At 38.7% G+C, this 25,582-nt stretch overlaps 1 protein-coding gene across 1 annotated transcript in view; it reads right to left on the bottom strand.

Annotated features, from left to right (window-relative positions):
* MOXD1 (monooxygenase, DBH-like 1) overlaps positions 1-25,582 on the bottom strand; it is a 56,835-nt gene that overhangs the window by 13,648 nt on the left and 17,605 nt on the right. The window contains exons 5-7 of the mRNA XM_009999222.1: positions 7,614-7,793; positions 5,268-5,370; positions 1,952-2,118 (exon numbers count right to left, since the gene is read on the bottom strand). Coding sequence (XP_009997524.1) covers positions 1,952-2,118; positions 5,268-5,370; positions 7,614-7,793 — 450 coding nt within the window. The remainder of the gene's footprint in view (positions 1-1,951; positions 2,119-5,267; positions 5,371-7,613; positions 7,794-25,582) is intronic.

Here is a 25,582-nt window from a genome sequence, read left to right on the forward strand (position 1 = left end):
TCCTGCTGATTGGAAAAAAAAGGGAACATAGCCTCTATTTTTAAAAAAGGGAAAAAGAAAGACCCAAGGAACTAAAAGCCAGTGAGTCTCACCTCTGTGCCCAGCAATATCATGGTACAGATCCTCCTGGAAAACCAGCTAAGGCACATGGAAAATAAGGAGGTGATTGGTGACAACCAACAGGGCTTCACTGAGGGCAAGTCATGCCTGACCAATCTGGTGGCCTTCTACAACAAGGCTACAGAGATGGTGGCAGAGCAACTGTCTTCTACCTGGATTTGTGCAAGATGTTTGACACTGTCCCACATGACATCCTGGTCTTCAAACTGACAAGGCATGGATTTGACAGATGGACCACTCAGTGGATAAGAGATTGGCTGGATGGCAGCACCCAGAGAGTTGTGGTCAATGGCTCAATGTCCAAATGGAGGCAGTTGATGAGTGGTGTCCCTCAGGGGTCAGTGCTGTTTAACATCTTTGTTGGAGACATGGACAGTGGGATTGAGTGTATCCTCAGCAAATCTGCTGAGAGCAGCCCTGAGGAGAAGGACTTGGGGGTGATAGTAGATGAGAAGCTCGACATGAGCCTTGGCAGTGTGTGCTGGAGCCCAGAGAGCAACTGCATCCTGGGCTGCATCAGAAGAAATGGAGCCAGGAGGGCCAGGGAGGTGATTCTATCCCTCTGCTCTGCTCTGGTGAGACCCCACCTGGAATACTGTGTACAGCTCTGGTGCCCTCAGCACAGGAAAGACATGGAGCTGTTGGAGAGGGTCCAGAGAAGGGCTGCAAAGCTGATCAAAGGCCTGGAGCACCTCTGCTATGAAGACAGGCTGAGGGAGTTGGGGCTGTTCAGCCTGGAGAAAAGAAGGCTCTGGAGGGACCTTATAGACACCTTCCAGTACCTGAAGGGACTACAGGAGGGGCTTTTCACCAAAGAGGGCAGTGACAGGACAAGGGGTCACGGTTTTCAACTGACAGAGATTTAGGTCAGACATCAGGAAGAAATTCTTCACTATAAGGATGGTGAGGAACTGGAATGGATTGCCCAAGGAGGTTGTTTTAAGGCCAGGTTGGATGAGGTTTTGTACAACCTGGTCTAGTAGTAAAGTTCATGGCAGGGGGGTTGGAACTTGATGATCTTTAAGGCCCCTTCCAACCTTAATGTTTCTATGACTCTATGAATAACTTTCAAATACAGTCTTAAGGTCAGAAACCTCATGATAATAGTTTACTTGAGTGTTTTTATGCTGAGACATGCTATGACAATATGCAACATCTAACACCACCAAGAACAAATCTAAATTCCATATCTAATTTGCTCTTTGCTCAAAAACCACATCATAACAATCTGTCTCTATAAATGACAAAGTCATCATAACAATCTGTCTCTATAAATGACAAAGTATATGAGAATCTCCCATGATACATTAATCACAGATTTTAGAGAATGTTTTCATTATCTGTAGCTATATTTAAATTAATTTAATTAAACCACCAGTTTAACAAATGCGTAATTTTGTACTTTGGCCCATACAACAAAATTCATTCAGGTCTTTAGTTTCTGTGGTTGGTCTAAGAATTCCTTTCCAGCTTTCTTCACTGGTAGAAGCCTTCTGTACATGCACAGATCTTAATTAGTCTCTCCCAACAGTTTTTCTGGGCTATTAATAGCTTTGCCATGAAAAGCAATGTATGCTTATATATTGAACATTCAATTAAATCACTGCAAGCACTGTGCCATCCAGTTACCCATATCAGTAAAGCAGCCTGAATATTGAGCACCCCAAATACCCAGACCAAAACAACTCAACATTCTGGAGGGCAGCATTTAGCAGATGCCTTTGCTCACATGTCTTTAACTGATCACTATCAATCTTCCCAAAAAAGTTAAAGAGGCTGTCCAAAACTATTTCTAAGAACGAAAACCAATGGATTCAGGCCGGAGATATACCTCTTCCAGACATTCCAGTGTGCAGTGACCCTCTGACACAAATTCAGGCATGCCTGGTGGGATATTGTGGAAGAGGCTGACCCAAAGACCAGCTTCAATAACCCCAGCATCATATTTCCGTATAACTGGAGTATAAAATAGCCTCAGACCAGAGTTATCTATCAAACCTGCAACAAGAGAACAGAGTCAGCTGCTGCTGTAAATCAACACTTTAAAAAAGAATTTAAAAACCCAGTTGCTTCACATTTTTCAAGGCTTGTCTTAAGATTTTTACATGAAAATCAAGGAATCAACCTCAATAACCTGGAAATGATTTGAACCATATGCAGGAAGTAATAAATAGAGGCAGCCCACAGGAAGGTGGTATCAACATGGTATGTTGATATTTGTGGTGCTCAGCTGTGAATTAAAAATATGTGCTGTCTGCAGTTCCTGTGTCCTTTTCACTGCCAACATGGACCTCAGAGCAAAGAATGTAGATCATGGGCAGAGCAAACAATAGAAGGAAATAATAAGATCTCAGGAAGTACCATGTCTGATTATCAAATGAAATGTGTAAAGCAGAGCTTAAAGTTGTGGGGTTTTTATCTTTAACATGTTCAAGCTTTGTGTTGTTTCTGCTTGAGAATGTATCTAATCCTTCACCTTGACCCCTAGCATTAATTATACTTTTCCTTTGTTTTGGAATGATTGTCACCTTGCAGCATACCTCAGATGACCAAATATATCCCCTTTCCAGTCTCCCCAGTTAAGAGAGAATTAACTAAGCACACAAAAACTTGCTTCCTAAATCCCAAACCTGAAGATAATACTAGCACCTTGAGTAAAATAGCAAGAGACCTACACAGGATTTTAATGCTCCACTCACTCAAGGACTTCTCTTGATTTCAAAAAGTAGTTTAAGAAACCAAAGCCTAATGTAGAAAGGTTATGGCTTATAAGAGACAAAATTATACTAATCTATTTCATTCATCTAAATGTTTAGCCATAGGTATTTGTTTGTGTATCTACTCAGAATTTATGCTGCCTCTGGCATCTAACTGCTTGTAATTATTTATCTTATATTAGCCATTTTTATTAGGAAAACTACAAGCAAAAAGGAAAGATTGATTTGTGCTGCACAAACCTTAAGTTATGTTGGTTCATGTCTTACCTTCTTTGTTGTCCCTTTTAAAATATCAGTTTTGAAAATTAAAAATGCACAAAAGTCTACCAAGTATTTCAGAGGCAGCAAGAAGATTGCTAGTGCCATACATTGGTCTTTCTGAAAAAAAGTAACAGATATAGCAGTGCCTGTAACCAAATTTCACAGCAACATGAAATTGGCAGGGTATTCTAAGATAGACAAATGACAGGGGGGCAGAGCAGGAATAAAGTTGCCCAGTCACTAAAATATCTAAGAGACAGTATCATATAATGATTAAGGAACAAAGGATATGAGCGATGTGTAGCCAATTAAGAGTGGTAATTAACTGTAAGACATTCTGCAATATGCAACATACAAATAATGATATTTGAGGCGATATATACTGTCCCACAGTATCCTGACTTTCATGTGTTTGGGAGCACATACTCCTTCCCTTTCTGAAGATATTTGAACAATCTCATCCACCTGAATTTTTCCTTTGTGGTATGTCCCCTTCAAGATTGTTGCTAACATCTAAATGCCAGAAATTTTTACAGGAAGTACAAGTTTTTGATAAACAATCTCAGCAGAGGTCACTTTTCCAATTAGAAATTAATGTTAAGGATTTAATAAACAGAAACATCTAAACCAGTCAAGTTAGGAGCAGTTTGAAATTTTTTAGTCTAACTGGGAGCTAAAGTTGACTACGATCTAAGTCACTTAGGAAAACGTTACCCCAGGTCACAATATGAAGCTAACCATGCAGCCTTTAATGATGATATCCAAGCAGGGAAAATGCAGATCCAAAATAGGAAAACAAAGATGACTCGGAGAGAGGCTCATGCTCTTTGTCTCCAGCTTGCCACACGCTTTCCAGGATGAAATTCCATCAGTTGCTGTGAAGAGCCCTGGACCCATGTGCTGAGTTGGGTCTGCCACAGGGGACTTTAGGACACTTATATCAGTGACAAATGAAATTAGGTTTTGTATCTATTAGTATATTTTTCATTAATATCCCACATCTCACTATCCCTTCCCTGTTCTATTAAACCTTTAAGTCTCTCTTCCTTATCTCTCTTTTGTCTTCCCCTGTGACAGTGGAGGGGAGCAACAGAAAACATGTCTGTTCTCTGGGTGTTGGTTCACCCTAACCATTAAATGGAGAGACACTTGGAACTAAAACAAAGCTATCATACAGCACTGTTGATTAAAATAAAATAGTGAATTTAGGGACACAATTCAGAAACAGTTTTTCTGAATGTGATTCTCAGAATTTCAGGTATCAGTGGATGGAAAAGCATGTAACACCAAGGATGCAAATGCAGTTTACCATATCCCATGCGGATATGCATGCAGAAGGGTGAGCATCTGTCATGAAATAGAACAGTTTCGAGGTAGTTCATCTAGAACAACATAAAGAGGGGGAATAACAGACAGAACATCATGACCCACACACAGGATTTTATTTAAACACATGGGGGTGCAAAGGAGGGCCAGTGCACTGTGTTAGGGTGGATTATTTTTTTTCAGTTCATACACAGCAATCACCAGATTCTCCAGTAGTTCAATCAACTTTTGCTTCAGAATAAAAAAGTATCTTTCCAAAAGTCAGCTTCAAAGTTCCCTAGATTTTCTGGGGTTCCCTGGTTTCTTCTTTTTGCTTCTTCTAAATATAAATGAATGTTAGATTGAAGATTTAAGAAAACCATTATACAGGAAAAGCTTATCTTTTTAGATAAAATGCTTTTACCCAGCGAATGGTCTAGCAACCTGATTCTATGCTTCACCTTCAGAAACTGCCCACAGTTCAAGTAGCTGTCTTTAAAAAAATTGCTAAAAAATATATTTAATGGCTCATTTCCTGTGTTGCTGTCTCACTGCCTGGATGCTGTGCTGCTCCCTTTCAGTCTGACTGGATTTCCCAGCAAAAAGCAAGGAAAGAAGAGAGAGATAACATGAAGAATAATGATAAAAGGAAATGTATCCACCTGGTCCACAATTCTTTGTATATCTGAATCTCCCACTGACTTCAGACTAAGTTTTTAAGTGAGAAAAAAACACTGGGAATCAGGAACAGGGAAAAATAAGCCTCAGCTTATTTGCTCTGTTTGCTGTGCAAAGCAATGAGAAGCATTTGTGTCTAGTACATTTGCCAATCTTGAACATTTTAAAAAGTGTGAGGGTACAAACCTTCTGTGTAAGATGGATTGTCATAATGCACCTCCATAAGAACAAACTGAGGGTCAGATGCTGTGCCAATGGATAAGCCAACATGAGGAGGGTAGGTGAAGCCCTGGAAATCAACACACACATACAGAGTTAAAGTATTTTGGCATGGTTAAGAGCTAATTTATTTTTACAAATACATATCCTTTTTTTTTCCCAATGATACAATCATATTACTGATAAAATTTACAAAGCTGACTTGTTGTGAAGCTTTCTGGAAAGGGCATTGTGGCATATTTATTATATACTCAACACACTAAATAGCTATGTCAATATAGTAAATCCTATGGTTGTCAGAGGATTAAGCCCTGAGCAAACTGGTCTGAGCTCATTGCTGACCCTACTTTGAGTAGGAGGCTGGACTAGGGACTTCCTGAGGTCCCTTCCAACCTGCATTATCCTATAATCTTATGATTATTTATCCTGTATTTATTGCTTGAGCGGAAAAGGAAAATTCCATTTTAAACATATAAATATTGCACCATCAAGCATTTAGTCTGACAATAAAACCCCTATGAAAAAGTGAATCCGCATTTTAAATGTTCCCAGTTTCTAAAAGCAGTAATTTCCAGAGAATACTGAGGTTGTACATAATTAGACTGGTTTACCCACATGAATCATTGCATTTGATTGATCACTGTACAATTATTTTAACAATAAAGCTGATCTTCATAGCTACATTTATATTGGCAAGCTGTGTACTGCAAGAGAAATAGTTCTCTACAGTGCAACAGCTTGTGTTGGACCCACCCTCAAATGATGCTCGTTTGTACAAGCTCTGGTCAGAGTCCTTGCACTGAAACTTATTTGTTGCTGGGAGGTGCTGGGTTCAGCCCAGCATGTTCAGTTTGACTTCATCCCAATGGGCACTGTGCAAGTTCTCAAACAACTTACAATAAACACAGCTTGGTGAGTGGGGATAAGTGGGAGAATTCAAAAGCTCACTCCTGATTCAACCCAAAATCTTCTAAGTGAAGATTTACAAAGTTCATTTGCAAAGTTCACTTTTGTAGGAATACATCTACATCACTTTACAGTAGATAGTTATTAATTTGAGTTCCCAGCTTTCTCATGCTTGATGGGCATGAATGAGTTAATCTCAGTATGCAATAACAAATATTATCACCTCTGTTCTATGTAAGAACTACAGCACTGTGAGTACTCCAGTAAACCTGAATGTAACCCAGATCTGCCAGATTCCTCTCTATAGATCTTTACCAATGGGATCATCCTTGCAAAAGCCTTCATAGTCCTTCTCAAATGATAACTTATTTATGTGAGTTTTTAAATTAACTTAGATTAAGACAGTTGAAAGTAGAAATACTAGGTCAGAGCATAGCTGATGGCAAAAATGCACACAGCATACATCAGGGATAATGCTCATGGTGGATTACACTTCTTTTGATGGGTCTGTGTAACAACTCTGGCTTCCTTAGACTGCAACACTTGAAGATGGTTTTGGACTGCAGGCTGACAAACAAAGGCTCCAGAACTTGTCATTACCCCAGACCCTCTATGCCCACACCATCATGTCTGTGGGCACACAAGGGGCTAAAGAAGGGGTGGGATTCTTCTTTTGGGAGTAATGCTGCCTTATGTCGGCTGAAAGCATTACCTGCAGCCTAAATTAACATGAAATAAGCTGAAAACACAGCATGGGGAAAACATGACATCAGAGACTTTGCTTTCTGAAGATATGCCCCATTACCATGAGGAAAGTGGTCCTTTTGTTGGCTCTGCACTGACACAGGATCACTCCTACAATAAAAAGATGTCTCTATGGGCTGGGTAGGAAATTTCAAAATTATATGCCTGAATGGGGCAACTCTGTAGCCAGGTCCTAATGAAGCACAAGATGAATTAAATGTATGTCCAACTTAATTTGGAAAACCTTGCCTCCAAGTTTTTGATGCAGTCACATACAGAGACTTTCTTTTATTTCTGTTGTTCTCCACAGGTAACAGATACTGGTCATTGCTGGAGGTTGTGTATTTCTGTGTCAGATGGGCCAAGCTGATATGGTGACAGACTCCCATGCTCCCAAGTCAGCTTCTTTCCCTAATGCATCAACTTTCTCTATACAACTTTCATTATTTCTAATTGGTCACTCAGGATGTTCATTGTATTTCATGCTTAAGAGGTCAACAAGAATTTGAGGACTTACTGGTGATGCATTTTGGGACTGTGATTGTGTACACTTAAAACCAGACAAATTAAGTAATCACTAAGATACTAGGAAGAAGCTTAATTATAATACACACCCTCCTAAAGCCCTGTTGATGAACCATGCTAGACAACCATTCTTCCTACCTCTCCTCCAATGGCCCAAGCAAAAATGACCGTCTCACAGGTGAGAAAGGAGTCTGGCATGTTGGGGTGGTAGCACTCATGCCCATAGTCCAGCACACTGTCATTCAAATTGCTGCTGCACTGGTAGAGCAGGATATGGTGCACCAGATTCTCATGGCCTTTCTGGATCAATGGCTCAACCTGTTAATGTTAAAATAAAAAAGAAAAAAGAAAGAAAACACATCTCAGATGTGGCTATTTTAATGCATGGATACAGACTGAACTAAACATTATATGGTGCTTTTGTTTTAAAAGAGGAAACTTGACATTGGATTGCAGCTAGGTTGAGATCACTTCAGCACTCTGCAACCCCAAGCATTAAAAACCTAATTGCCCAAGTGCATCAATGGGGGACAGAAGAAATTTTTTTTGTCTTGATGAAACCTCCATTGCCATCTGTCTTGTTCTCTCTTCACACACCCCAGTTTTGCCCCATCACTTGTCTTTCTCCCTGCCAGATCTTGTTTAGCCACATTCCAGCATGAAGGAGTTATAAAGCAGCTAAACATCTGTTCAACTAAACCAGATTTTGTTACTTGAGCTACTCAGAACTTTTCATCCCTCTTTCTGCCTCTTTTGTACTATTTTAAACTAGAGCTTCCCTAGATTGTCTACATCTAGAGTGAGCCCAGAGGCACACCCCACATTCCTCAGCAGCTCAAGAGGGACTTCAAAATTTTTTTGACATCTAAGAGAAATTAGAACGATTTTACAATCTGCTCAGTTGTAAAGATGTTATTAACATGAAATCATTCCTCAGAGGTTGGGTGCTCCAGTCTGTTTGTGGCAGTGAAGAGCTGAAGGGCTCTCAGGGGTGCTTGAGTGCCCCCAGTATAATCTGACAAGAAAACTTCAGGATAGGCTGAAGTTATTTCATTCCTGTGCAAAAGCATTCACTCTTTTTGGATGGATGATGTTAAATTATCTCTGTCAGAGATGAGATCCCTGGGGCAAACATGAATACTTCTGAAAAAATAACTAACTTTGTTTTTCAGAAAGATCATATTCCACAACATACCAGCATGTAGAAAACAGGTTTTAAATTAAAGGAATTTTTTCCTTGCTTTTGCATTCAGATATTACATCCCATTCTATCACGCCTACCTTCAAACAGAATAAGATAAACATTCATGCTTTCACAGGAAAAGTAAAGTTTTGGCAATGCAACTCTTCAGATTTCGGGTGCTATACAGTATTGCCTTTTAATATTAGGAAAGAGAAGGCATCTTTAAAAGGCAAAAATAATATATACATCCTGACTTTGTATCATGTGTTTTGCAAGCCCATGAACCCCAACTAAGAAAGTAACAGAACACAATAGGAAAGAACAGTTTATTACCTTATAAAATATTGTCAGCACAATATTATTACCAGAAATTTATCTCTCTGCACTTTGTTCAAACCACTAAACCAATTTAAAAAAAAAAAAGGAAGGCCAGGAAGAAGCAACCAGAGACTGTGCACATTAAGGCCACCCTCGTTGTTTTAAATCTGCAAAATATCATTGAAGTTGGGTTCTCAGGGAGTTCAGCTGCTGCCGAGTACCTGCATTTCTGTCCAAGAAGTGCACAACCCAAAACCACCCACTTCACTGCCCTTAGAAGTCAATGGAAGAATGCTAATTTCTATGGATGCACCAAAGATTTATTCTGATGGCAAGACAAACATTTCATGAGAGATTTTCTGTATTGTTCTGAGCAATCACTATTTCACCTCCCCTGCCCACCATAATGAATTACTGTACTATGGAAGTAAAGGTATTTTTGAAGGAGCCAGGAGTCAGTTCTCCCATCAGGTAAGAATTTATTCCTAAATATTTCTGACTGACTAAGATTCAGAAATCCATTTCAGCTTGATGCTGCATCTCTCTTGTCCTTCATATTCCTGCATATTTATCCAAATACTGCAGAACCAAAACACACTCATACCATGGCAGCATATACTTTAAATAGCAGTATATATTGCTAGAATTCAGAAACTGCACATAATGTATGGGAGATGATTATGGGAATATTAACTCTGTAGCTAACAAGAAAACAGAGTATTTTTGTCCCAACATGTGACAGTTTTGCCTGCTGCTACAAGATCCCAGCACCTGCTGTGCTTACAATCACTACTTCAAAACCAGCTTCCCCTCAAAACAATGGGATACCACCAAAATTAGAAACTCACATCCTGTCGTGGGTTTTTAGTGTCAGTTACCTAAACAACAATAGCAGCACTTCAAAAAGTAGGTTTGTCCAGCTTTCCTTAGTAAAGAAAAGAAAAACCAAACCAAATCCTCAAGCATCCTTCCGATGTATCTTGTAGGACAACTTATATTGTTCAGAAGCACAAATATATAAATTAGTTCAACAATGAAGTGACACTTTTTACACACTTTTGTTACAACACAGATGAAGATGTGCCGTATTTCTCTCGCTCCCTTTTTAAACAAATAGAGGAAAAAAAACAAAACAACTGCTAGGAGTGGTCCAAAATCTGTTAACAAAAATCTTTGGAAATCTCATTAATCACGAATTGTTGATTTCCTAGAAATGTATGGAAATATTTTAATGGGCAGCTCCCTAAGGAAGACAGCATAATTTCTGTTTGAAACAAGAGAAAGAAGAGGAGCAGAACCCCTAGATGTGTTGGATTCCCTTTCTCTGATCCACTGAATACCTAACTGTGTTTACTTACTAGGAAAACTTCAGCAGAAAAGAATATAAGAAATATTGAGTTTCTGTTGTAGGGATTAATGGAGCAGGGACTTAAACATGCTATTCTACATCCCAGGTGAGTGCTGCTCTAGTTACTCAGTCATTTGTTATTTTAGCCTATAGAGTAACTGAGTTCTTTAGGTTGCCTCCCTCTTCCTCCCTCACTTTCCACAAAGAGCATCTGTACAGATTCGTTTGCTCCAAGCTGAAGAGAAATGCCAAAACCTTCTTTTTTTCTTTCTTCCTTTTTACCTTTTTTATCGTTTTGTTTTGGTTTATTTTGTTTCCGAAATAAACAACATTCTTGCTTTCTGGCCAGCCTTACAATGATGACTGAGTTCCTCAAATACGGGGCCAAATCACTAGCAAATCACTAGACCCGGGTGCAAAATTAGTTGCTAGGGCAGGTACTTACAATGAAATATCTAGATCAAGGTGGCCTGGATTCCAGGCTTGCAACTCCAATGATCAATTTGAAAGGACTCATCTCCTACCAGATTATTCCTATTTTAACAGTCCTTTACCAGCCTGCACCCCTAACTGTCGGCATTCATTTTTAAAATATGGACTCCTTAATGGACACATTAAAAGTTTCCAGTTATTTGAATGTTTTAAACATAACATTTTTTGTTCTTTAATAGTCTTTAATCATAAAATCACACAACTGAATGCTAAGCTAAGCTAAGATATACTTTTGCAGGTCTCCAGTCACAGTAATAGTGGACCAATTCTGAAAAGTCATCATGACTGTCTTACTAATTTCTCTTGGGAAATATTGCAACTTTTAGGATACTTATGAAAAGATAATAATTCACTGTGGTAAATTAGGGCAGAGAAATGACATACAGGAAAAAAAATTATAAAAGGATGCAGAGTACATAATAGTTAAACTGGAGATTCAAGTGAAAATTTTTAATTTTTTTTTACTCTTATTTATACATGGGCTTGTTTGTGCTGTTCTTGCAGTGTAAGAGGACTCTCAAATGACACTTTGAGCTAGTGATAACTGAGTAATTTTTATGAGCTGTAGTGAAAATGAGAATCCACCTTCCACTTTCAGTAATGATGAGAAAACCTGTGAGTTTGAAGCATAGGTCCTTCCCCTTTCCTTGCTAATTCCTACCCACCTCTCGTTAGCCAAGAGAGGCTAGCAAGAAAGAGGCTGAAAGTCAACTGAAAGAGAATACACATTTAACTACTTGTTTTCCCCATTTTGCCTCATTCTTTGAGGCTCTTCTGTGGCACTTTCACTGTTGCTGACACACAAGGCAGACCCAACTGTCAGGGTTCATCTATTCCCCATGTCATGAATAAGCCTGCAGAGATGCTGCACCATTGGGGCACCTCAGTGACTCCTTCCCCTGCAGGCAAAGTGCATTTTCTGCTTGACATTTCCTGATTGCCAGAGGCTCAGATAACAAAAACTTTCCATCCACTCTACATCAAACTGCCCAAAGCGTTTGGGACTGCAAAAAATAAGTGCATGCAACAAGACATGGTCTCCCCTGCTTTTCATGAAACTCATAGAAAGAAGCTGCATTTATTATTCATGATGATTTACTTTCTGCATCCTCTCTACCTTTCTTGAAAGTGTGGGTGAAAGATCTTTCTAACCAAGCACATTGACATATATGAACGTATTTGACTCCCACTAATAGAGATAAAAAATAATAGATGTACTTTGATGCACCACATCAAATCAGGCTTTCCAGAGATGGAGGCATTTAAAATACACTGCATTCAAGTGCAAAATGAAGACACTGCCTTCTGCAACCACAGGTATGGGTTACGGCTGTGGTGTTTGATTAGCATGACCCGTCTGCATTGGACAGGCTGAGATTCTACAGAGTTCCTTTCATTATACTGTATCTCTTAACACTTCTCAAAATGCTGACTTTCAAATAATATAGCAAACAAATTTACAATTTTTAGCAAGTTAATTAATAGACATAAGACCTGCTTTCCACCTGTTAGTTTAACAGAAGCCCTATTCTAGTCAACGGGCTGACATCACATGCAGAAAAGAAAATGCTTATGTCTGCCAATGCCGTGTTACTCAGTTGCAATTTTTCTTCCTCTCTTCTGTATTTCCTATTATCCCTTTACCTACTGCACAAACTGGATGCACCACACATCTTTGTTTTTTTAAAAATCAAGCCAAAATTGTAACATAGCAGAGCCTTGCATTTCAATCTCCTGATAAGCAGGGTCAAGATACAATGTATTAAACAGGAAAAAATTGAAGCAGCTCAAGCAGCCCCAGAAGTTCCCTTCAAACCGTTACATTCCCTTCAAGGGAAAAATATCTCCAGAGCCCTGGAAGTCTTTCTTGTTTTTTCCTGGTTTTCTCCCTTTTTATTTGCTTTGCTGTCTGTGAAGTTAACAGCTGTGGGTTTTTTGCATGCTTCCTTGTGCAAATGATGAAAGATAGTAAACTATAGCCACAGTCTCTCCATAGTCTCTCTGTTAGAAAATGTAGCCCTCTGAACTTCAGAAAACAAAATACTGAATTTATTTTATATACATAAAACATGCAGCAGGTTTTTTATCTTATTGCAGTGGTGCTTCTACACTGAGATGTCAATGAAAAATATATGGTTTTTTCTGGCTTGAAAGCTGGCTTCAACTTAATATTAGATTTTAAATACATCATGGGATGGCATCTTGCTATATAACTCACTTTGAATAAGGCCAAAGCCTTATAGAACATGTCATATATGTAGTCAGTAGTGTCACAGATTTAAAAAAAAAATATTATTCTATAATGTAAAAATTGAGATGAATATTTCACACAAGATTTTGTCCTAGCACAGCTGCATCTAAGAATTTCTAGCCTGTGGCCGGTTATTGTATTTATACAAGCTTGCCATGTTCCTGATTAACTCAGACCAAAATGCAATGGTTGTGAAAAAGTACTGGCTGAATTTTCTTTAGAGAATTTTTGTAGTAGAAGACTACTACAAAGTATAGTCTCTGTTTTTTAGTTTGGAAGAACTATTACCTTCTTACTGATTACTCTGATCTTTTTATTTCTTTCACAAATGAGTACCATGTACATCCGTTGAAATATTTGTCTAACTTAGAAAGTTCTTCAAAGGTAGACATGTTATGTTCTTATTAGGAATCAAGATCTTTGCTGATTTTTTTTTTTTTCTTTACAAAAGTGTAGTTGTGGAATGAACAAATATTTATCTACAACATCTCTTTTAAGGTTTTAGACTTTTACTCAGAAAAGCAAACAATATCTGGCTTAATACAGATGGGTCTTTTCAGCAAAAAACTCAATGTATTCCAGAAAAAAACTCAGTATTAACATGGTTTTCTTTTCATCTAAATGTTCCAAAAGAGAAAAACTTGTCATTTTATGCCTAACATTGCTTCTTGCACAAAACCCAGAGGTGTGCTGAGCAATAACTCAAGCACTGGAAATATGTCGCTGAGCTGGGGTAGATGTTTAAATCCATGATTCCAGGGCAGACCAGGATTTTAACCCTAATGACCTAACAGCTACTTCATGTCAGGAGAAAAGCCTGCTTCGATCAGCCTTACATCTGGGACACTAATCTGCTGCAGACATTCAGCCTGAATTTCAGGCATCTTGGGGTCAGGCAGGGACCACCCTCCCAGCACACCCACCCCACCCCATCTGTCAGAAAGCATTAAATTAAGGACACACAGTAGTTAGGGCTGAAAGAGATACCCCAAATGCTCAACCAGCTGCAACCTGGCATGGTCTAGCTGCCAGAATCTTCCCTGAGATCAGCCAGATCAGCTGCATCTACGCAGCCAAGTGGCCATTGTTGGTTTTCTCAATGTACAACTGAGATCCTGAATTCAGTCTTTCATACTAACTAAGCCCTCTAAATTGTTCTCTGTCCCAAGAGCTTGAGTTTATACTGTGCTTACTTCTAAAGGTATATATGTTGGCAAGTGAGTTGCAGGAGGCAGGTGCAAATGCACTGTTTCTGCCTCAGTGACAGTCATTTGTGGACAACACGGAGCATTATTCCCTACCTTGAATTGTCCTTCAAATGTAAAAATGTTAATCCAAATTATTTTCATCTAAATTTTTCACATATTCAAGCTGGAGCAGAATATAACGTGTGCAGTTAGATACCTAGATGCTTGTATTTTAATACAAAAAAGATGGCGATTAGAAAAAGCCACAGACAAGAGCAACAGTCCCCACCCCCAACCTCATAATGAGATTAAATAAGGTTTCCTTGGAGGATGGAAAATTTTGCCAATCAAAAATAGAGGTTCCATATATGTGAAGGCATTTAAATTTACACGATTCTTCCTTAATATGTGTGAAAGGTTTGGGGTTTTTTCCAAAGTGAGAACCAAATACAGAACATAATCCCAAACTGAAGTAACAGTGCTGACCTGTCTGTTTATTTATTTATTTAAGCTATATTGTTGGCAGTTGGGTTTAACTTGTTTTGGATATACTTTAAAATGCATTAAAAAAAAAAAATAAAATCTAACATTAATGTAAAGAAAAAGCCTTTACCACATGAATGGAAAACCTCATTCAAAGCACAGATATTTCCTGTTCTTGGTATAAAGAAGAGAGGATCTGTTTACTAGATGACCGTGTTGTTCAATAAAGGCTTTGATTTAAGTTTTATTAGTAGAGCACATTAAGAAGTAATTGCCAGATATTTGATTTAACCTACAGAACTTTTATGGGAAAAGAACACACACTTTCAGATAAAAGTTACCATTGATGAGCAGTTAGCTTGGAGAGAAGGCTGTGTATCCAAATTCACACAAATCCTTCCAAATGCTACTATAAGTAAAGGAATGCTAATGATTACACAGTATGTCCAGAATTTCTATGGGTCAGTGTGCAGAACAACTTACATATTTTAACCAATAAAACAAAACATTTTAGAAGGAGAACTAGACATAGGCTTCTTGTTTTCTCCACCATCAACTTCATCCTTAAGTTCTTACTCCTAATTAGTTGCCTGGAACTCTGCCACTCAAAGAGTTTCAGACTTTCAAGGTGTGCAGTAATTTAAACTAAATCCAAAAGAAATATACCTCAAAGAAACATTCATAAGACACTGTTTCTGCCTGAGGTATGTCTGAAGATTTAAGATAACACATTTAGTAACAGTTAAAATGTATAACCCTGAGGAGCTACCTGATAAAAAGCTCATGTCAAGATAAAACATGCTTCATTTGGTTACACTTCCTGATAATACACTCATTGCCCTCCTAAGCATCAGAAGCACCAGCAGAGTTGTTGTGGTATTCACTACAGCCATAGTCTCTCAGCACAGTTGAAAGACACCAAGCAGAATCAACCAGCAATTAATCAGCAGCATTATTACTTTCTTGTGAAAACTGTACCAAAATAAAGTAATATGGAGCCAAATATATTTCAGATTTAAAGACAAAATTGGTCCTCTATATTCAAGAGGGCCATATACTTTGTAGTATATTATAGTACAGAATTTGTAGTATAGAATAGTATAAAGTCGGTAAAGGTACTCCCATTTATTAATGAAATAACCATTAATGCACAGCCACATCTATCTATTTCTTTGACATGGCAATGGAAGAGGCTTAAATTCTATTCTACAACTGCAAAATGTTCCCTTCACTCATGTAGCTTAATAACTTTATACCTTTTTTCTCCTCCTGCTTGGGAGTGAGAGCACAACTTTACCCAAAGACAAGAGCATGTGAGAATTTACACCTTGTTCATTTCTTGCTTTGCACAGACTAGAGTATACAGTTAGGAAACATGTTTTCTGACAAGGAAATGCTGAGTTCTGTGAAGGACTACTAAAACAGAACACACACAAGAAGACCTTAGGCATTTGGATACTGAGCTTCTCTACAGGAATCACCAACCTGGATACTCTGGCACCTAAACTTTGCTGAAGGGAAAGCATGGGATAAAATAAGCAGAAGGCTCTGACATGACACAGCCTCCTGAATCAGCAGAACATATCTCAGGAACTCATTGTTCATAACCCTCTAAAAATGTATATGCAATGGGTTAGTATAGAAACAAGAGATGGCTTACAAAAGAAGTGTGGTTAGGTACAGCCTACACTAATAATGCGACCCCCACATTTTCTCGCCCTGCATCAGATCTTGATACCCTTCAGTAGGGCTCCAGCACCCCTCAACAGTCAGTACCCATGAAGTCACACAACAAGAGCCAATTCCAGATGTCATGGTCCTTTTGAAGTCACTTGAAGATACTGTATTAAAATTACACTATATTAATTCTCTAGAAATGTAAACTGTAGTTGGCACTTCATAAACCAGAAAGACCCAGTTCCAGTCCAAGCAACTTAAGAGACAGTAATGGGAAGGTCCCAGAAATGAGGGGATTGGAGAAAGGAGACTGAAGAGCATTAGTTTGTATAATAATTGGCTTAGATACTTATGTTTTCTCAGGTTAGGGTGTTGGGGCTTGTTGGTTTGTTTTGTGGACTTTTTAAAATGCATTTTCATTAGATCTGTGATGTAAATTATTATAATTCCAGTCTTGGTGCAAAGAGTAACTATTCACCATCTACCTGTGGTTCAGTAGTAATCTGTGTGGATTTTAATGTCTATGTTTGGACGTGGTGGACTGGTATTGTGTGACTGCTGTTTATTTTTCCATTGTTATTAATGTTCTTCCCTTCTTTCTGTTCCAACCCTGAGAGTTAACAAATCTATAGTCTAGACATAGCTGTGACAACTGTGTGTTGCAAGTGGAAGCAGAAATGGAGAGGGTATCATAACATCATTCTTTGAAAACTAACCCTAGAAGCTAATGGTGGGGTTACAGAGTGAGAGGTTAGTACAGAAGAGAAACGTTTTAAACAGTTACATAGAAAATGAAATTTCTTCTTTTAAATTACATTGGAGCAATTTAATCTGGCCCTGTACATAATCTGCTTAAGATGCTGCTCTTATGTGACTTACCTGAATTAGAAGTTTGATCTTAATAGGCAGCACCAAGATGCAAGTAGGACCATGTGTTCTGTGATCCATCCAGATACTCATCTCACACTGTGCAAGCCCCATCAAGTCAGATTTTCCTACCTACGTACCTGCTCTTCTGGTATTTGTACAGAAGATGCTTTATAATTGCCCATCTAAGGTCCAATCCTACTCTTTAAATCTTTTATTGCCTGCTATGATAAGAAGTGTTGATTGGCTGGCTGTAGACAGTTTCCAGACATGCCTTACTCATCTTTTCAGTGCACTAATTTAAAAACATGCACAAAGCTAAAGATGAGGAAGAAGAAACAAAAACATTGTACAAGGCGAAATGGGGTTAATCAATAGCAATCCCCACACGAAGATCACTCCACAAATCATTCCAGAATTGGGAGATCAAACTCAGAAAACTTCACAAAAATTTTACCTTCCCCTTCTCCATGCTCACTCTTGGTCATATTTTAAGTTAAAGTCCTGTCATCTAACACTTACATGTAACTAGTAATTACATAACTTCTGACTTTAATTTAACCAGAAAATTACATAAAATACATATTTTCCAACCACATGCCTGCATAGTCAATACATGGCCATAATGGATGGATTTTGTTTTAATTAAAAAAATAATAATAATAAAAAGAAAAATCAAAGAGACTGAATCAAATTAACTAGATGTTCAGGTTTGCTGATGACAGAAATGAAGTAGATAATTTTTGAAAAGCAAGTATGGAATAAACTATACAGCAATTGCTGCATAGTTTAAGTATTCTTATTGTAAAGATGTGCAGGTGAAATCAAAGAAGACTACCACAAAATAAGAATATGTTTCACTAAGAAATATGAAGTTGGCTGTGACAGTAAAATCTGTGGTCATATGTAGTTTCATCTTTGATCACAGAATGAAATAATACGTGAGATAATTTAACATCTGAAATAATTTCACATCTGAAATAATTTAGCAGAATATGAGAGAAGACAGTATTTCTGTTCTTTCCTGAGACAGTCACTTGGGAAACTTTTCATTTCCAGCCAGTCCAGTTATATGATTCTTTAGCACTGCAAAGCCTAATGGGCCAATTGAGGCTTGCATGGCAGAGACAGCCCTCCAGATCAAAGGGCAGATAGCTTGCAAGCTCTGCAGCCTGAGATGATCATTTGGTTACCAATCTAATTTACCAAGGCTGAAATTGCTTTGGAGGGAAACATGCAGAAAAATATAGAACATTTGTTTATGTCAGGCTGCATGATGACATTTGCTAGAGTTATCACATTTGGGAAAATGTAGAAGCTCAAGCCAGAGAACAACAAGAAGTTACTGTCTGGTATCATTCAAGTTAAAAATCAGTGCCCTCATTTAGGTACTGAAGGCTACAAGCTGCCCTTCTGGCTTTCAATCAATCAGTCTCTTAAACTGGAGTCCCTTTGTGTTTTCACACTGGGGTCTCTGGTATTACTAAAGCATTCCTCTGTCAAAAAGCAGAGTTACCCTTAGCAACAAGGATTTTTGGAGTTTTTACTTCCTTATCAGAGATTGCTCTGAAACTGAACATGAAGATTAACTAGCAGCTGCTGGTGGGCTCTAATAGGCCTTTCTTCAGTTGAAAAGAGGCTCCTTTTTTTAAAGAGATCAAAAATGGAAAACTTTGGTGCTTATATAAAAATATGCTCAATGTAACACTTCTCAGTTAATGCTAAATAATTAAGGTTTTTTTTCTGATTATAAGCTTAGCCTGTTTTCACTAGTCATATCATAAGTTCAGTGCCAAAAAAATTAAGTAGCTTATGGTTGAGAAAAAATAACTTTTTCTAAAGGTAAATTTTAGATTAAAACTTGTATTTTGCAATTTTTGCTCCTTCTGCAGACTCTCCTGTCCCCTGACCATTTTGGTGGGACACATATTCCCTGATACATTCATCTGAGAGCTACATATCTAGTATATGCTGGTCATCTGGATTGTCTCTTCAGTCAATGGAGAGACTGAACCACACAGAGGGAGGTTGAGCTCATGTATTTCATAGAACTCCTCTAGGATGATACAAGTTACTACTTTTGCCACTGTAAGGTCATTTAAGCATCTGGCTCAGACCTGTAGATAAATCAAGTTTGATGAGAGGAAGCCCATCTTCATGGCTGGAAATTAATGGTCTTTAATGTGTTGCCCAAATTTAATTTAGTATTCATGAGGTGTACTTAAGAGATACTGAATTTTGACCACTTAGCCTAATTCCCAGAATGGGGCTTCTTCCCCATTTCAGCAGCGCTAAACCTGTTCAATTCATTCTCATCAGCAGGTTTAAATAATGCCTATGAAAATAATGCTGCATACAGGCACCCAAACATTTAAGAGTTTACAAAATGCTACTCACTATCCTCCTCTCCAAAGCCAAATGCCCTCTAAAACTCAGCATCCCACAAAAAGAGAATCTGATGGACTTTGTGCTCTTGAGCACTGCCACATCACAGACTTTCTGCCAATATTTCTCTAACTGTACTAGTTTTATAAAAACCCAGAAAGCTTGGAGCTACAGGAAAATTAGTACTTCTTAAAGACTTGTAGATAGAGCTAAATTACTCTGCTACACAGTTCTATTTCTTATTTTACATAAACTGTTTTTCCTACACTTAATAGTGAAATTCAATGTCCAATGTGTTTTTGTCTAAGCAATTATTATGACTGAAGCCCAGGAAACTACTTTCCCTGAGGAAAACACAGTCTGTTTCAAAGAAATTAGGAAAATAAAGAGGATAAAGTTACAGAATGTTGAAACTAGCATGGACATGCTATACAATGAAGCTGTAAAACTTCACACAAATTGATTATGGCACATCTGGCACACAGAACACACACGCCATTCTTTCACCAGTAAATACTGTAAATTTGCAGAAGTTTACACACAGCATTAAAAAATATGTCAGATGTAGTGGAACACCACAGGTATAGAGAATCCCCAGATAATCTAGAGACAGTGGAGGAAATACTGTAGCTCAAAGTTTTTTAATCTCAGTGGAAAAAACAGTGTAGCACATGGGAGATATGCAGTTAATGTGAAGCTGAAGTAATTAATCTTTAGTAGATGCAGTTACACTAATAAGCAATACAATTAAATTAAAGACAAGACATTGAGTCTTGAAGGCTAAAGACAGTAATACAAAAAGCTGTATCTGTATAACCACAAGTAGAAAGAACAGTAAAAACAAGCTTTGAACATACAGCACAAGCTGTATTTACCAAAATACTGGGAAGTATCTCTCACAAATGTGAAACAGATATTCACTTCTCTGTCACTGGTAAGGATCTGCATGATGCCAACTCATGGTAAGCACAAACTAAACTCAGCAAATAGACAGAAACAAAACAATCACAAGCAAATAGTCTTATAAGCTGTCAAATTAGAGGGAAGCATGTGAGCACACACAAATACACACACATTGAAAAGAATAAAAATTAAACATCTCAATGGTACGAGCATGAAAGGATCTCAGAAGCTCCCGTGTGCTTCTGAATATTGTTATTTATTTATTTTAAACCAAAAGAGCAGTAAGATATTTTAAAAGGTGGGGGGGACGGAGGGGGGGGGTGGCGTGCTGCACAGACTCCCCTTTTCCGTGCGTGCCCCCCTCGGTGAGCACCTGTGGCTCCACAAGCCCACCTCCCGACCCCAGCAGAAGCTGCTGGTAAGAGCTCCCCACACTCCCAGAGTTGCCCTCAGCCTGGCTGCAGCAAGGAGACAGAAACCTTATCATGGAGGGGTCTGTGAATGGACATGCCTGGGTGTCTGCTTTACCACTGGGTCCCTCCCTCCTCCTGAGAGGTCTTGCCAGTGTGGACATCCTTCCCCAGGTGCAGTCAGTGAAACCAGAGAACTGTCTTTAGGGATGTGATTAAGAGGCATACTCAGGACCAGTCAAAATAATGATACTTACAGAGCACTGCAAAAATCTTAGCAAGAAATAACCTTAAACCCATCTCCGGAAAGCCTGGCATAATAAATGGAATTCGGGGGGGGGGGGGTGGCGTGCTGCACAGACTCCCCTTTTCCGTGCGTGCCCCCCTCGGTGAGCACCTGTGGCTCCACAAGCCCACCTCCCGACCCCAGCAGAAGCTGCTGGTAAGAGCTCCCCACACTCCCAGAGTTGCCCTCAGCCTGGCTGCAGCAAGGAGACAGAAACCTTATCATGGAGGGGTCTGTGAATGGACATGCCTGGGTGTCTGCTTTACCACTGGGTCCCTCCCTCCTCCTGAGAGGTCTTGCCAGTGTGGACATCCTTCCCCAGGTGCAGTCAGTGAAACCAGAGAACTGTCTTTAGGGATGTGATTAAGAGGCATACTCAGGACCAGTCAAAATAATGATACTTACAGAGCACTGCAAAAATCTTAGCAAGAAATAACCTTAAACCCATCTCCGGAAAGCCTGGCATAATAAATGGAATTCTTTTCTTCTAAGCAAGCTACTTCTGAGAAAGCTCCCAGCTAACTTTGGTATGTGAGAAAAGCAAAAATCCCTGTAGGGAAATAAGCCTGAGGCACATACCACTGCCTGAAGCTCAAAGAAGCAACACAGGCCAATGCACACGGAGCTGCAGGAGGATTTTGCAGACAGGCTGCAATGTGTGCTCTACCACGCAAAGAGCAGCCAGGGTCCACCACTCCAAGACCACTGCAGAGCCGTCCTGCAAACACCTGGCTTGAGAAGAGGTGGTTGCTTGCTACTACCTCCAAGCAATCCCTCTCATTGCTTCTGCCTACTGTTATTTTCAGAATTGATCTGTTAACCTGACAATCTGTTCTGCTAACAAAAAACACATGGGAAGGAAAACCTGTTGAAGCTTAACAAATTTTCAAGCAGCCACTGCTCAGCCAGGTAGGCTGAGGAGTGTTGTACTTGGTCAGTCACAAAACCATCTTGCTGCCTGGTTTTGGTTGTAATCTGGGCAGCTCTTATCCCTATTATGCCTAGTTATTGAGAAATAACTTTATTTAGTTTTATTTCTTATCAGGAATAATGTTATTATGGGTTATTTCTCCAGAAGTTCCTGGAGGCATCAGAGAAGATCTCTTAACAGAAGGCATTGTAGAGACATGCAGGAAGACACAAGCTCTTCCCTAGGGAAGAAATTGCAAGAGATATGAACCAAAGGAAGATAAAACAGAAAAGTCCTAATTCTGGCTGAGTGCCCTGTTAACACAGTGAAGCTCTGCTCTCCCTTGGTAAGTGCAGCATAAAGAGAAATTATTTATCCATGTCCTTATTCTACCTATGAGATGAAGGCAAGATTACAGTCTTATCTCTCACAATTTACATGTCATGTAGTGCAGCTTGATCAAGAACAGTCAATGGAAATATGCTGTTTCTCATTACCTAAAGTTCTTGGAAAGTAGCATGAATATTATGTAAAGAGAAAGAGAATCATAGAATCATAGAACTATTCAGGTTAGAAAAGACGTTTGGGACCACTGAGTCCAACCATCATCCCTACTCTACAAAGTTCTCCCCTAACCCATATTCACCAACACCATATCCAAATGACCCTTAAACACATCCAGGGATGGTGACTCCACCACCTCCCTGGGCAGCCTATTCCAGTGTCTAACCACTCTTTCTGTGAAAACTCTTTTCCTAGTGTCCAGTCTAAACCTCCCCTGTTGCAGCTTGAAGCCATTCCCTCTTGTTCTGTTCCTAAGAAGACATGAGATCTTACATAATTTATCTTCGACTGATTTTGAGATCTTTTACACTAGTTATTTATTTTCCTTGTCCTAACAGAAGAGCACAGGCCTTGCAATCATGACCTAAAGAGCTTCTTGATGGGAGCAGTCAGGTGCAACACCATACCTGAGCTACCCAGAAGGCAAAGGCCTTATATTGGACATCTGCAAAATAGCTTCTCATTGTCCTGGGAGTCATTCAGCCTGGGAGACAGTTTTTCCATGTGAAAAACAAACAAAGAAGAGCAATAACAATAATAAAGAAACAAACAACCCAAACACAAAAGAGGAAAAGGATGTGGTCCTGACATCCACATTATCCAGCATTAGAAATGTTCTATTTGCACAAGCACAGGTCTGGCCCCAGGGACTGCCCATTTCCACCTGGGGCTTTCTGTTGTGCTCCTGGCACGAACCCTCCTGCTGATTTTCACCCAAAGAGCTTCAGCTCAGGAGCTCTACCACTGCTCCATGGCAGCAACCACGACAAAGTAAGCAAGAATAACTTGAAAACTTGCTTCAAAAGCCTGCTTCTTATCCAAACTAAAATACTAATGTAAATAAAACCAAAGTCTGAGTGTTATCACTTAGCCAACACTAGAAATATATTTGTAAATGCTTTGAATATGTTCTGCTTGATAGCATACAGGTACTCTGTTTTTAAATTAGTGCACAGGCAAAGGAAGTTTAAAAAATCCTTTTAAATTCAGATTCTGGATTCAGAATCTGGCACTTGTTAACCAGAGGTGATTACGTCTTGCCCTCTACCTGTAATGATAGGTCTAATTTTTTCTCAATTTCCTTCATTAAAATATTGTGCTTTCCTGGTGAAACTGACCTTTTAAAAATACTTTATTATAAAATTCTCTGAGCAACTTTCAAGAGGAAAGGAGTGACAGAGAACAGCTGGATAGTATGAAAAACTTCTTATTGTGGCTGTTGCAACTATCTGAGACTCCAGACTTCCAGCAGATTTACACACACACAGACCTGAGCACACACTTCCACAGTGCTCATGGCACACGCTTTCAACAAGAGCTGAACTGCACCTCAGTGCTCCACAAAATTGTACAAGAGGACAGAAATGGCCAAAGCCAGCTCACACCTACACTGCCTAAGTACACTGAATTGTACTTCAAAGAATTTGTACCATTTTCTAAGTTTTGTTGGTTTGGGGTTTTTTTTCTGTCTGTAAAAATGAGGTTGTAGGTTTGAATGAGAATGGTGTTATAGAAGGAATCCAGAATCAACATCTAGGTAAGTATTTAACCAACACAGACAGTTTGATCAGGCCAAATATTTAATCTGTCTTTCCCTTTGTGAAATTCAATCTATTTTCACAGCTAATATCCTTCTGAGCACCCGTAAGCCCCACCTTTTTTGTATCAGTAGTCTTTAGGAAATGTTTAATCAGTTTGCAAGAATGCATGGATACAATCTCAAAATAACTCTCTGTGTGTCATCTACAGAAGACACATATATGAAAATACAAATTTTGCCCCTGTAAGGAAATGCTAAAGAAGTGTTCCTACATAGTTCTCTCTTTCTGTAATCATTTTTCTCTTTCCAAACATTTTTTAAGCAACAGGATTAAATTTGTTTACTTCTCCAAAGGCAGAAAATCACCAAACATTCTACTCTAACTTTTTACTTCATTAAAAACAATGAAACTGCTGATTTCAAAACGTGATTTCTAACGTTGTATTATTATTAGGCACTATCATAAAAATAAAGAATACAAAAATATTCAAAAAAATTAGTCTATTTCTGAGCTAAAATGATGGTTTAGCTTCAACCAAACACAATGTATGTATTTTTTTAAGATGAGTAGCTAAACATACAGACAGGCTAAACACATAAAAAATTAATTCAGAAAATATAAATAATAAACTGTTCCAGAGAATTGTTTAGCAGAACAGCATGTATCTACAGCTTCCACCAGACTTACCATGGAAAGCATGCTTCTGATACACTCTTATTTTCAAGTTCTCTCACTTGAAAGCAGAAAGCTAGGAATCCTGACATGTATGTTGTGTTGTATTACAAGCAAATTCTGTTTTTCATACAGATCTGTGAATGTAGCTGTCATAAATTTCAAATGTGACTACAGACCAGGTATATGAAGGCAGAAATTTGGACATTGCAATTCTTCACTCTTTTATAGTGCAGAAACCCACAATGATTCAGAATAATTATATATATTTCTGGAGATCACTCGTTAAGTTCTCTGTGTTAAGTTAAAATACCAGTCTTGCTGAATGCATTGGAGAAACATGACTGACAACAATCCAAAAAATTGAATAGAATTTGTACTTAAAAGCTTTCAAGTGTTCAAAGAAGGAAAAAAAAATGAGGGCCAGAGCTCTCTCTGTGTGCTATCTTAAGCAGTCTAGAACAATAAGGAGTTGTTCTTTTAGGAAGTTTTCAGTATGTTGCTCCTGGGAAGGAATGTGAGAGCCAATTTTAACCCAATGCTGTTAAACATTCTGTTTCAAACTGAAATAAAAGTTAGAAAATATGTCACAGGAAAACACATTTATGCATGTGGGTTCTGAGATCACCT

The sequence above is a fragment of the Chaetura pelagica genome, unplaced genomic scaffold (genome assembly GCF_000747805.2).
Source record: "Chaetura pelagica isolate M959 unplaced genomic scaffold, ChaPel_1.0 scaffold90, whole genome shotgun sequence".
Lineage (NCBI taxonomy): Eukaryota > Metazoa > Chordata > Aves > Apodiformes > Apodidae > Chaetura > Chaetura pelagica.